The sequence below is a fragment of the Plasmodium chabaudi genome (assembly GCF_900002335.3).
Source record: "Plasmodium chabaudi chabaudi strain AS genome assembly, chromosome: 12".
NCBI classification, from domain to species: Eukaryota; Apicomplexa; class Aconoidasida; order Haemosporida; family Plasmodiidae; genus Plasmodium; species Plasmodium chabaudi.
The window spans coordinates 288,112-302,383 of NC_030112.2; the positions used below are offsets into that span (position 1 = coordinate 288,112).

The window sequence follows — 14,272 nt, forward strand, 5'->3', positions numbered from 1 at the left end:
ATATTTTTAGTATAAAGAGGGGAAAGAATATTCTACTTTTGATATGGTTTATGTTTATGGAAAAGGCAAATGATAGAGCGATCAAATAAATAAAAACTAAATAATTAAATGATTAAATAAATATATACATTGGGTATGTGCCTTAGTCTATGGCCATAAGCACGTTTCCCTATCATGGAATCATCACATTACCCATACACAGTATAATGTTTGTATAAATATAAGTGATTTTCGAATTAGGAAAAATGGGAAGAAAAAAGCGAAAGATAAATATAGAATTGAAGCCATTTTGTTATTACTGTGATAGAGAATTTGATGATGAAAAAGTTCTTATTCAGCATCAAAAAGCGAAACATTTTAAATGTTCGCAATGTAATAGAAAATTAGATGTAGCCAGTGGTCTAGTTGTTCATATGATGCAGGTTCATAAAACAAATTTAAAAACGGTACCTAATTCTTTGCCAAAAAGAAACGATCCTGAAATTGTTATAAGAGGTATGGAAGGAGTGCCAGCTGAAATAATTGAAGAAAATCTAAATAAATTAAAACAAAAATTAGGTGATAAAAATATTAAACGACAACAAAGAGTAAATTGGGCACAGGTTACTATGGCACCAACAATGGAACAATTTTTACAACAAGCACAAATGGGAAATTTTTATTTTCCAGGTTTTAATTCACCACATATTCCACCTACTAATAATATGATGTTAAATAATAATTTTGATTTAAAAAAAAACATGCCATATATGCCTATGTACCCACCTGGCTCTAATAGTAATGCCCCTATAATTCAACCCCCACCAATTGGTTCTAATATGTATCCAAATATGCATACACAAATGCCATCACAACATCCTATAGGGTATCCTGGAAATTTATCATCACAAAATATGAACACTTCACAAAAATATCCTCCAAATATCAATTTCCCTACCTTACCATTTCTTCCAAAATTACCACCTAATGCCTTTCCATCAATGGATTCGACATTTATGCCTCAAAATATTTCTCCACCACCTTTACCTCCGTCAGCTCCACCAAGTGGACCACCAATATTACCTCCATCTGCCCCAGGAATGCCACCAGTTCCACCCCATTTAGCTCAAAATGCAGGAAATAATTCATCCGGAAATATTCCTGACCAAGCAAATGACGATAAAGCAGAAGATACAAATCCTTCCAAAGAATCCCCAAACAATGCCTCGAATAATGATAATACTAACGAAGATGATGAAGAAAATGAATAAACTAGTATACATATCGAATATAATGTTATAATGCAAATGCAAAATTTGTATAAATTCTATATGAACAGAATATCCCAATTTTAAGGGCCCTATATAGTATCAGCAAATAAATTTTTTTTTTACCTTTTTTCTGTTTTCATTTTAATCCTTACACAAAAATACACACATTGTGGGTACTTTTGTTAGCCATATTTATGCATATAATTTGCATATATTTTTTTTAATTTGAACTAACCATAACTTGGCACATTTTATGAACAAAATATTAAAAGATTAAAGAAAGTTAATACAAAATTAAATAACTTAAAAAAATAATTAAATTGGATACAAAAAAATATTAAAACAATAATTACTTGGATATGCATATACGCATGGATATGCAATACACATTGCTTCCTTTTCTTTTATTTTTATTCGATGGAAAATATAACTTTTTTTAAATATGGTCATTGCCTACTTGTAGAATTGATATCAGTATTCGTGTTATCATCTAATATATATTCTACAATATTTTTTTGTGATTTAATATGTGTAATATTATCACTAATAATTGATATGCATTCTGGGGTTGTTATATCTAAATTTTTTGAACATGATTTTAATGTCTTTTTATTTTTCGTGTTTGGTTGATTTGAACTAATAATTTCTAAACAATCATTATTATTGCAAAAGTTGTTATCTCCATTATTTTTCTTGTAATTGCTATTTTCCAACTCCGTTAATTTTTTCCTTTTGTTATTTTTCGGAATAGTACTCATTGAATCAATTATAATTACGTCATTATTTACTAAACATGTTTTATCATCATATTCTTTTTTCCTTTTTATTAAGTTTTCACGTTGTTTTTCTGTTAAACAACTTTCAAGAGATATATTTATTATTTCCCCATCATTATTTATAAAATTGTTTATTAATCTTCTTTCTGCTGCTTGTGCAGCCATATGTTTGGGTTGAGAATAACAAAGAGAACTTTTCTTATGATTGTTAATTTTGAAATCATCATCAATTAATATTATTAAATTATTTTTACTGCTAGCATTATTTTTATAACTATCACTATTTTCATCGATATTGTTAGCTAAACTCTTATTTTTATTATCCCCATAACTATTATTTATATTGTTATATATATACAATTCATTATATTCAAAAACTAACTTATCCAATAATGCGTAAAATTTTTTATCGTGCCGTCGATGTACTAAATGCACTAATTCATGCAATAATGTTCCCATTATATCATTAAAGTGAAATATTTCTCCCCCTGGTTTTTTTCGAAGTCTTATCTGTGGGCATATAAAAGTGAAACCGAAATTTCATAACTGCCGTAATTACATATGAGCATGCAACCAACATACTATCTCCAAATAGAGGATGAACAATGTATACGATTAACAGTTTTTTAGTAATTTACAAATACAATAATATTTCCATAAATATATATATCCAATTACGGAGTAACAAAATAGAATAATTTATAATACCTTAATTTCAGATTTCCCTATAATGTTGAGACCTAGCAAGTTTGGATTTTTTGGTAAAAATTCGGAAAGTAATCCAACCAAAAAACGTCTTTTTTTCATAATTGGCTAAAAAAGAAATATAAACACAAATTAATTTATGGTATTTAACATGGTTTTTATAAAATCAACTTTCAACATGTTGATTGTATAATAAATCATTTATAAAAAAAATAGAATGTGCTACGATTGTTTTATCAATAATATTTCCTCTATGTTTCAGAGATTTACCTGCACCTTTTCAGCAGCCTTATTTAATATCGCCTTAGCTTTTTCATCATTGTCATTTAAAGCTTGAACTCTGTGAATTTTATATCTTATATCATCCAAATTTTTAACACTCATGTTGATAAATAAATTACACAAACCTGCTTATCGTTTGCCTTAGTTTTTCATTCCCAATACATACATAAATATATCAATATATCACTTATGAATCTCGAAAATATTAAATTTTTATCATATGTGTGAACGAATAAACATATATATTTTATTCATTCGTTTCTGTGGTCACGCCATTTTATTGATTAATTTAAGAAACACAGGCATCGTGTCACTTTATTTATCCATCCACACATATATAAACAAATATATACGTACCAGTTTTACATAAATCAAAAGCTTTTGTAGAACCAAAACGCATATGTAGCTTAATGCCGTTAATTTTAAAGTGGATGCTGAATTTACGTATATGCTAGCTCTTTATAACATTTTATTTACTAATCCTATCAAGAAACATGTCTATTAATTTTTTTTATATCATCAAAAGAATTTCTAATCACAAAAATGTAAATATTTTCCCCCAATAGTATATTAACTATAACTTAGAAAATGAAGGTAAATATATATATGTAAATAAATATATATATTTATTTATTTTCTTTTACAAATGTTTCAAAAAGTTTATATAAAGCAAATATTTTGAAAAATTGAATAAAATTAGGATTAATATTATTTAAAAATTATAGAAAAATTATTTCAATATTATTTTGTATACATGTATTCCCTTTGTTCTTTCCCCGAAATTGTTATTTCACTGTTTTATAAAAATTTTGAAGTATAAATTTTACGTATAAAAATAATGACAATATTATCATATGCTATATTTTTTTGTACATCAAATTTATCAAAAATATAAAATGAAAATATTAATATTAACGATAATATACTCAAAAACCCTTTTCTATATATATATTAGTAAAAACAATGTAATCGTAATTATAATAATAAAAATAAATGACAAATTTTTAATATCATGAATGAGGTTTTAAAAGGTTTCAATGTTTTATGTTACACCACCATAATACAATAACCAATGTTATTATGTTCCTTAAATCTTTTATAAAAATAGATAATATTATAACCTAATATAATTTAGTACTAAATAATTATATATGCAGCATATGATTATGCTCTTTAGGTGTAGTAAAATTCGGTCTTCATTTTGTTCGTTGTATTATATAAAACCAATAATATACAAAATTTTGACACAAAAAATATGTAATTAACAAATAAATTAATCATATAAAAAATTAAAAAATTAATACCATATAAAATAGGTGAAAATAATCATAAATATCTTATTAATAAAATTTTTACAACTATGCACTAAACCGCAACATATTTGTTCTAAAATTGTATTCTATATATTTGCCACAATATAATTATAGTTAATTTATTAAAAAAAAAAATGGAAATAATTTTGTTTAGTAATATATAATTATTTAGGACAAATTATAATTTATTTATTGTAAAAAAAAATAGAACAAAATTAATTTGATTTTTACCAATATTCCTTTTTTTTGGTTGCAACGTATATATATTATTATTTATTTTTATAAATATATAGATATTTTTACCATTCAATTGGTTTTTAGTGTTTGTTTTTAGTGTTTGTTTTTAGTGTTTGTTTTTAATATTTTATTTTTAATTATTATTTAATTACTTTGATTAAGATTCGGTGATTTAATATGGCGATTTTTTACAGTTGTAATTTACCTTAATTGTTTCAGTATAAATAAAGAGAACATAATATAACAAAACTATGTCGGTTGCATATTTGTTTGCACTTATATGTATATTTGAATGAATACATAAATACATCTATATTTATTTATTTAAAATAATACGTTTGAAAGAAAACTATTAGAAAGGCATTTGTATTCCATATATTTCGAAAATGGCAAAATCCATACTTCCTAAATTAATATTTTACACGGCCACAGTTTCGAGTTTTTCCCTAATTTACATAAATAATGTGAAGGAGCTTTCTTATAATTTTATAGACAAAATTAATTCATATCATAATTGGACAAAGGGAAATGAATACGGTGCACGTTGGAATAATTTAAGCGTCTATTCAAATGAAATCAAAAACCAAGTGTTGACAAATACGAAAGAAAAATATGAATTAGAACATTTAGGTAGAGTTTTGGCTGATACTAAACAATACGTACATGCTTCTGGCAAAAGAGGTTCCCATAAATATATCCGTGATTATGATACAGCCTCAACTACAGAAGATGATAATATATCCATTGTATCATCAAATGCCGGTTTTACCTCATGTATACGCAATATTCTAGGTAGCTTTTATAAAAAAAAGAAACATAAAAAACGTGGTTCTCCTATTCCTACACTTGTACCCCATATTGTATCTTACCAAATGGATAAAAATAAAATTGAACCTACTCCAGATTCCCAACCTTATTCCATTAATTGTACAATTAGAAAATTTCCTGATGCAGACAAAACTAATGGACATTGTATAAAAGGGGAAAATTATATGGTTCTTGCTCGTGGAGGATTTTCAGATAACCACCCAGTAGTTTCAAGAGATTATGTCCGTCATTTTTTAACCCTTTTTAAAAATTTTGTAAGTAGGAATAAAGAAATTAAATCAAAAGACGCTATAGAATATGCATATGAAAATAGTTATTATAAGGGAGAAATAAGTTTGTGTGCAATAGTTATGAATGACGATAACACAATATCTGCAAGTATAATTGGAAATCAACAATATAGAATTATACGAGATGGAAAAATTGTACATAAAGGGCAAGATCCAAAAAATAGTTATGGTACTTTCCATACTATAGGAACTAATAAAAATATAGACACTAGTGATGTGATGAATGAAGTAGTACCGGTAGAAAAAGATGATATTATTATTTCTGGAAGTAACATCATATGGGGTACTTTGGATGATGATCAAATATTAGCTATAGCATCAAGCATTGATTTTAGTATGTTATCAAAGGCAATAGCTAGATCTACTTATATTTATGCAATAGAGGAATTGAGAAACACGAGCTATACCTCTGGGTCTATAGGTTTTATCAATGAAAAGTGCCTTGGAGTTAAGGACGATATTTCTGTGGCATGCGCTCGTATTAATTAAATCATTCTTTAAAAAAACCATATGAACATGGGCATATAAAAAAATGGAAATAATTCAAATAATATGAACTTTTATTTTTTTACTCTCTAATGTTTTCTATATAAAGCAACAATATAAAATAGAGATTGAGTTCTTAATATAATTTAAATTGATACACATTGTTTTTTACTTTATACTATTTCACAACTTTTACATTCACCGATATGATTTACTATTTTGAATGCATTATATTTTTTATACCATCATCGGAATTTTTTTGTTTTTTTATCATTATGTATGTTATTAGGAATAAAATTTGTTAATATTCATTTATTCAATGCTTATAATATTACATATATAATATACAATTTTGTATAAAGAATTGTCATATTTCAAAAACTATATATTCCGTTATCTAAACAAAATTTATATATTTTGAAAAAGAATATAAAAAAAACCAACAATAGAAGCAATGATAATGCAAAATATCAACTCTGAAATTGGAATGCTTTACATGCATCCACATCATATACCGTACCAGGTTCTTCATAACACGATGTAGAGCAATTGCTAATGTTCATATTTGTTTTGATTAAATATCCATTGTCGTATTTAATCTGTCTTGGTGTATGTATTATATCTTGGTTTTGTGTTGGATTTTCTATTAATTTCAATTTCTCTTTTTGGTTTTTTCCTTTTTTTTTTCGTTTTTGATCTTCAAATAAATATTCAAAAGAACCTGTTTTTGTGATATAAGGTAAACCTATTGACTTATTCCAAGCATTTGAAACAAATAATACAAAGTTTTCATAATCTAATAATTCTTCTAAGGGATATATCCTTTTATATCCTCCTAGATGCTTATTTTCATATATAAAATGAGATAATGCTAACTTTTTTTTGAATTCAGTTTTGTTATTTATTAGTAAATGACTATGTTTTTTTCTAAATTTTTGTATATTTAAATATTCTTGAATATGCATATGTCTATATTTGGAATTCATATATAAAAGATTTAAGGTATCCCTTATAACTGCATATTTTACCTGTTCATCTACCAATGAGCAAGTACTAAATGACGGTGAATGATTTACTTCTAATAACCATGGTTTTAATTTATAATCTAATAAAATATCAAACCCCAATATTTCAAAACACATACTATTTGAATAATCACTAATATGGGACGCATTGTAATAATGCTTTAACTCGGGTTGTATAGAACATATTGTTTTAACAATAATATTTTCAATTTTTTTCATTATAGATTCCATAGGTAGTCCTTCTTCCTTTAATTTTGCTAAAAATGTTTTCCAACTTCTTTTATGTCCCATTGTTGCATCATTAGGATTTAATGAATTTTCAAATTTGTCTGATTTTTTATTAATTGAAAAGTTAGTCAAATGCATATTTACTTCTTTTAAATTTTTTGATTTTGGTAATTTATATTTTTCTATAGAAAATCGTACTAATCCATCTTCATGTAAAAATATCCTTAAAGGATCACAACCAGTTACTAATACATATAATCTTATATCAAATTTTAAATTGTTTATTAATAACGGCTTATGTATATATTTTTGTATAACGCAACTTTCATATTTGTTTATATTGTCTAGGCTTTTTGTTAAGTATATTCCTTTTCCTTGACATGAATTTTTTAATTTAACTATATACGTTTTTGAGGAACTTTTTTTCTTTTTAAAGTAATTTTTAAAATCAAAATTATCATTAGGCAAAATCCATGTTGGAGGAAAAAAATTATAACTATGAGGGAAATGTTTTTTTATCCTTTTTAAATTTTTACATAATTCATCTTTTCTTGTTATGCCTTTCATTCCAATAAAATGATTAATTTTCTGAAATTTGTGTAATTTCCTAAACCTATCATCAGATATTGATGTGTCTATCCACATAACATCCCAATCATTTGAATCTGGACAAGATTCTGTCCAATCATCTGATTCGTTCACTACTCTTCTAATAATATCATATCGTGTATTAGCTAAATGAATTTTATGTAAATGTTTATTCCTTCTAGAAATGCATTTATGATTATTTTGATCATTATGTAGATAATATTCCTTCATTATTTTCCTATTTTAATTTATTTCAACTTCTGGAACATATATCTATGTAACTAATAATGCCTCTTACTAGTTGATACACCTAGCTCAATCATTATATATCATAGACTAGTTTAAAAGTAAAAATGCTCACCACCAATATATATACATACTATACTTTTTTTAGTTATTGGCCTTACTTTCCTTCAAATGCTATGGCATATATCATTCCCCTCGATATGTTATTTAAATATTTATTTATCAAGCTTCATTAAAAATTGTACATATTAAGAAAACGTAAAATGGGAAAATAATATAATACGAAACATTTACAATAATAATAAAGTTATAATAAATATTAAAGCAAAAGAAAGTTCTCAGCACGATAATCAAGACGAATATATCTGCGCATATATATACACACAAACACAATTATATGAACATATATATAATTTACTTAAAAACATTTCCATGAAATTTAACAACCACAGTTTATAGCATTTTTAAGGATATAATAATATATATCCTTTTTATAAATTTTCGTATTACGATGAAATTCATACAACACTTGAAGTTATTTAGAAAAATTTAATTAGTTTTATATTATAATATAATAAGACAATTATTTTTTGTTTAATAATACATATTTGTGTGTGAATAAGTAAAATACAGGAGTTAAAAAAAAGAGAAAGCGAAAGAGAGGAAGAACAAAATCTCCAAAAGTAATTATATAAATATGTATCTATAGATCAATTGGGCTTATTTTTATAGGTACAACCTTTTAGTTTAGTTTACGTTGAAAAATAATTTTATAGAAGTATTTTTGATTTTTAATAAAAGCATAATATAGTATTATCCCATACGAACATTTGATTTTTCTTTGTGTGTGTGCATTATTTTTTTTTATACCACTAGGGAAAATGAAAAAAAATATGAACAGCAAGGTAATTTATTCATAAATGCATATATATAATATATTTTTTTAATATAATATTAATAATTAATTTAAAATAATAATTTAAATATATATAGAATAATATCAGCTGTATACTTTTAATTAAATGATATATTGTATGATACAAAACAATATTGTCTATTTGTTGTTATATACTAATATTATTCAGAGTTACAAAGATTGATATATGTTTATATTCTTTATTATAAGTTTTATGCATAATTGTGCAAATAAAAAGCATATAAGAAACATTACGCATGTAAATACACATGTATACACGGAGATACATATATATGCTATATAACCTAATTAAGCTTCAAATAATATGCTTCCTTTTATAATAAAATGCAGGTAGATAAAAAAATGATTAAAACAAAAAAAAAGTATATATATATTATTTATATATTGATAATAAAACGTATCATTTCCATGATTATATGTACTTGTTCAATGAAAGCATTAGCTATTGAAAATTACAGCTTTATTCTTAAAACAATATAATATAGAATATTATAAAACTTACATACGCTATATTATATTAATTTTTTAATGACAATTATTGCCTTAAATAATAATATGTACCAGCATGCTTATAAACAAATTAGCATAGTTATAAAATAAGTTCGGTAATAAAAATAATAAGCCCATTTACGGTTTTAAAAATCTGGAATAGAAAAAATTCAAAGTATATGCCAGCATTGCATTAATCTCCTGGGCAATCTACATGTATTGTATTCTTTAGAGAATCAAAACATGTGTCTTGAGATATATACTCCTCCCATAAATTTGTTTCACTATAAAAAGAGAAAGCGAATAAATGGAAATAATAAGAAAAGAAAAAGAGTGGAATATAAAAAATGTTATGCATAAACAATTAGTTTCACAAATGAATTTATTTTTTATTATGCTTAATATTTTTGAAAACAAATAAAATCTTGTAATTATTTTTTGTTTGTCAATCAGAATACTATATATGTTTTATTGACATATATATACAAGTATAACGGTGATATAAAATAAATCCATTGGCATGTAACATCATATATATGTATATAGTCTTACGGCATATTGTATGTGTGAGATTCCTGAACTATGAGAGATATCAAATCATCACATCGTCGAAAATAATGGTGCGCCTTTTTAATTTTAGTTCCACAATACTTTAAATGATTTTTTATAGAAAAGGCGATTCTGTGAATTATTGTCAAGATGCTTATATCACAATCAGTAGAAATGTTATAAAAACAAAATTTTAAGATTTTCTTTAAATTTAAATTATTTTTAAATTTATATTTCAAAATCATAATTGTACTCATCGATATAAAATGTTGTATAAAATTTAAAACATATTTTCTAGAACTATAGAAAAAATATTTATGTCCATTTTTTATAAGGCATTTGCAAAGGTTACTCAAATATGTATAATTAAACAAAATTAAACCATCCTTATATTTGAGAAATTTGTATTTCTTTTCTTTTTTCTTTCGACTCGTAATTTTTGAATTCTTTATTACTATGCTTTCCTTATGAGTGCCGAGTTTTGAAATTGTTATTTTGATTGTATCCGTTAGTGCATTCAAGCATGTTATAAAAACATGTAAGGAAGTGTTTAAATAATATTCATTAAAATGTTTTTGAAATTTATTTTTAATAATGATATGACTTTTATTTATATTATTGCTATTTGGGGTACTCGCTACGCATTTTTCTGATGTATCATAGGGTATGCTTTCCATTTTGCCATTTTCAAAACAATTGCTATAGAATGTAACATGATCCTTTTCTATATCATTCATTGCTTTGTTACAACACAAAAATATTAAAAAAGAAATTTGATTCATTAATTTAGTACTCTTTTTACTATTATATATATTTATATATAAATGGTAAAGAAATTCAATGGATGAAGAAAAACAATTTCCTATATTTCTTGCGGGTAAAAAGTATTGGTATTTTAAAATTGTGATTTTACACATATTTAAAATAATTTTGTTAATTCTATTTCGATTAGAAACATAATCAGATTCATTTTCATACATGATAAGTATTTTAAAAAAGTCGAAGCAAAATGTAAAATAATTAGCTATATCAGGTGAAATATACCTTGATTTTTTTACACATAAATAATTTTCACATATTTTGCTATACTTTAACCACAGATTTTGTAAAAAAATATCTTCTTTCTTCATTTTTTTTAAATCTAATTCCAATTTTAATTTATCTTTTATTCTATTATAAAATATTTCAAAGAAAGATAATTTGGAAAGTTTTATATTTTTTTTATCTATATCCGCATTTTTAATGTTATAAAACTGAGACCAGATGTAATAATATGAATATGATATTCTAAGTAAGAGTGTTTTTAAAAAGCTAAAATTATTTTGATTAAAAAATGACTCGATTCCCTTTTGATGGTTACTTTCTTCCGTTTTCTTTTTCAATTGTTCTTCATCCTTTGGAAACAAAAAGTCTATAATTACAAGGTATAAATCTTCTAGCAATATAAGAATAGGTTTCGAATTTTTTTCTTTTGTTTTAAGCTTAATTTGTTCAATGAGTTTCTTGGTTTCGGTTTGATCAAATAGAACCATTTTATATATATCATGTTTGGTGTAAACGTTTTCAATAACTGTCAACATATTTTCATAATTACATAATTGTAAATTTCCTATTTTACTAAAATTTTCCAATACATATATTGCTTGCATAAATAAATTCTTTGTTAAAAAAAAAAATTTCTTAAAATCTTTGGATGGAAGATTTCGGCATATTTTTTTAATCATATCAAATGAATGTATGAAAAAAAACAATAAAGAAATGTTCCACCATTCTCTATTTGTAACAAATTTAAAAAGATAATCAAAGGTTTTAATCATATTTTCTATTTCGATAATAATATTTCTTATTTTAATATTTTTATCTTCAGGGTTTTTACATTTGAAAAATAATTTATTTTTTTTTACACTCATTTGATAGTATATATAATTTTTAAATAATGGATCATGCCATATACAATTTTTATAGAAATTATCATATTCTATTTTTAGAAATTCGTCATCTACATATTTGTTCATACTAATATTATATATATTGTCTAATAAAAATACTATAACATTCATAATCCTGATTATTTCAATTTGAGCACATATATTTATATCGACATTTTTATCCGCTTTTTTTATATTATCTAAAAATATATTTGTATTGTTCGTATTGAAAAAGTCTAATGATGAAATGAACTCCTTTGCATATATGGATATATCTGGATTGTCTACATAAAGTAAATAAAAAAAGGGGTTTACATTTTTTACTAATTTCATAAAAAATAATTTTTTATATTGCTGTTTAGATTTAATAATTAAATGCATATAAAAAATAATAAATCTTCTCATCTTATCATTATCATTTCTAATATAAAATTTGGACAATAATAATAAATCAAAAAGTAATAACTCCTGTTTGTGTATTTCACATGTGTTTAAAATTATATGTACACATTCATAAATAATATATATTGTTAATTCAGTATTTATAATTAAATGAATAATTTTGATAAATATTTGAAGAAATAAATCATCTTCTGGATTATCAATTATATCACAAGCATTTTTAGTAGTAGGGAAAATATGTGACTTTATTATAATCATTTTATTTGTGCCATTTACATAGTTACTATTTTTATATTGACTGTTAATGTAACTACTTATCATATTATTATTTTCCAATTCTTTATAACAATTTTCTGTTTTAATTTTTTTATATAATATAGAAATTTCATTACCCTGATTAGGTATGCATTCATTTTTATTATTTTCATTAGTCATGTGTATAATCGCGGTGGCATTGTCCAATACACGTGTCTTATAAGATGACATAAAATCGAAATATTTATTTATGTAGGTATTATTATGTATACAACCTTTTGTTTCATTCAAACTGTTTCCCTTATAATTTTGATTAGCAATGCTGTTCTCAAAAAGTATGGAATTGGAAAATACATGCTTTACTATTTTATTAATCTCTTGTATGGGGACTGATTTGTTAAAATCATTATTTTTCTTACATTTCAAAAAGGTGTTAGATAAGATAAAAAGATTAACATAATTTAATTTTGCAAATATTTCAATGCTGTTTTTATTATTTGACCAATCATTATCATTTATTATTAAATCGTAAAATATTTTAAACGAATTATATTCTATATAATTATTTATACTACCAACCCTATTTAATAATAAAAACAAAGTATTCAAACAAACAAAATACACATTTTGATGTTTAAAATTTTTGTGATTTTTTTCAATTATATCTAAACATATACTCATTAATTCACCCAAAATGTGATTATCTGAACATTTCAATTCTTCATATATGGAATTAATTAAAAAGTCTTTATATGTGCTAGCTAAGTAATCACTCAAATCATCTAAATCATTATTATTTGTATAATTATTTAATAACTTTTTTAAGTTTTTTATATTTTCCTCTTTGTTTATATCATTTTTTTCAACATCACACAAATGGTTACCAATTGTGTCTGGTACTTTCCTTTTTTTATCATTCATATTGAAGATATATTAAGGAGCAATAAGCATATCTACATAGTTTTGGGCATATACATATCTATTCTATATCTCTATCTCTGCGAAAACATCACTTGATTCCCGAAATAGGAAAGTATTACATTGAGAAATTAATAAATTTTATTAAGAATTATATAATTAGTCTGCAAAGATATTCATTCCTATATCCGTTTTTTTCCTTTTTGATCATACAGTTGTTTTGTATGATATATATACACTTTCTATGGAAATAAATTATGCTCTATAAACTTTAAGATTAACAGGGACATTAAAATTTATATAACATCATAATGTTTCAGATCTTAAGAAAGTTAAACATATATATTTAAATAAAAAGATTATTTATCCCTTTCTATAAATACGTTAAATTATTTATGTACGGTATGTATTAATTTTTTTTACTGGAAAAAGGTTTATAAAATAAATATTTTGTTAAAAAAATATATACTATTAAATAAAATAAAATTATATAATAGCAACTATTTAAAAAATATAATCCACAAAAAAATATATAAACAT

At 23.8% G+C, this 14,272-nt stretch overlaps 5 protein-coding genes across 5 annotated transcripts; 2 read left to right on the forward strand and 3 right to left on the reverse strand.

The window, feature by feature from the left end:
• Nucleotides 1-245: 245 nt before the first annotated feature.
• PCHAS_1208400 (zinc finger protein, putative) lies at nt 246-1,250 on the forward strand (the record flags this gene model as incomplete). Its single annotated transcript, XM_736726.1, has 1 exon — nt 246-1,250. One exon carries the CDS (start codon nt 246-248, stop codon nt 1,248-1,250), a length of 1,005 nt encoding a protein of 334 aa, XP_741819.1.
• A 446-nt stretch (nt 1,251-1,696) lies between these two features.
• On the reverse strand, nt 1,697-3,115 carry PCHAS_1208500 (metalloprotease, putative; the record flags this gene model as incomplete). The annotated part of the gene is made up of 3 exons (XM_016798813.1): nt 1,697-2,536; nt 2,735-2,839; nt 3,002-3,115. 3 exons carry the CDS (start codon nt 3,113-3,115, stop codon nt 1,697-1,699), a joined length of 1,059 nt encoding a protein of 352 aa, XP_016654181.1.
• Nucleotides 3,116-4,949: 1,834 nt separating this feature from the next.
• On the forward strand, nt 4,950-6,170 carry PCHAS_1208600 (protein phosphatase PPM10, putative; the record flags this gene model as incomplete). The annotated part of the gene is made up of 1 exon (XM_740147.2): nt 4,950-6,170. One exon carries the CDS (start codon nt 4,950-4,952, stop codon nt 6,168-6,170), a length of 1,221 nt encoding a protein of 406 aa, XP_745240.2.
• A 467-nt stretch (nt 6,171-6,637) lies between these two features.
• Nucleotides 6,638-8,239, reverse strand: PCHAS_1208700 (tubulin--tyrosine ligase, putative; the record flags this gene model as incomplete). Its single annotated transcript, XM_016798814.1, has 1 exon — nt 6,638-8,239. The coding sequence occupies one exon, from the start codon at nt 8,237-8,239 to the stop codon at nt 6,638-6,640; it is 1,602 nt and encodes a 533-aa protein (XP_016654182.1).
• Nucleotides 8,240-9,873: 1,634 nt separating this feature from the next.
• On the reverse strand, nt 9,874-13,735 carry PCHAS_1208800 (conserved Plasmodium protein, unknown function; the record flags this gene model as incomplete). The annotated part of the gene is made up of 2 exons (XM_016798815.1): nt 9,874-9,964; nt 10,233-13,735. The coding sequence occupies 2 exons, from the start codon at nt 13,733-13,735 to the stop codon at nt 9,874-9,876; spliced, it is 3,594 nt and encodes a 1,197-aa protein (XP_016654183.1).
• Between the last annotated feature and the right edge of the window lie 537 nt (nt 13,736-14,272).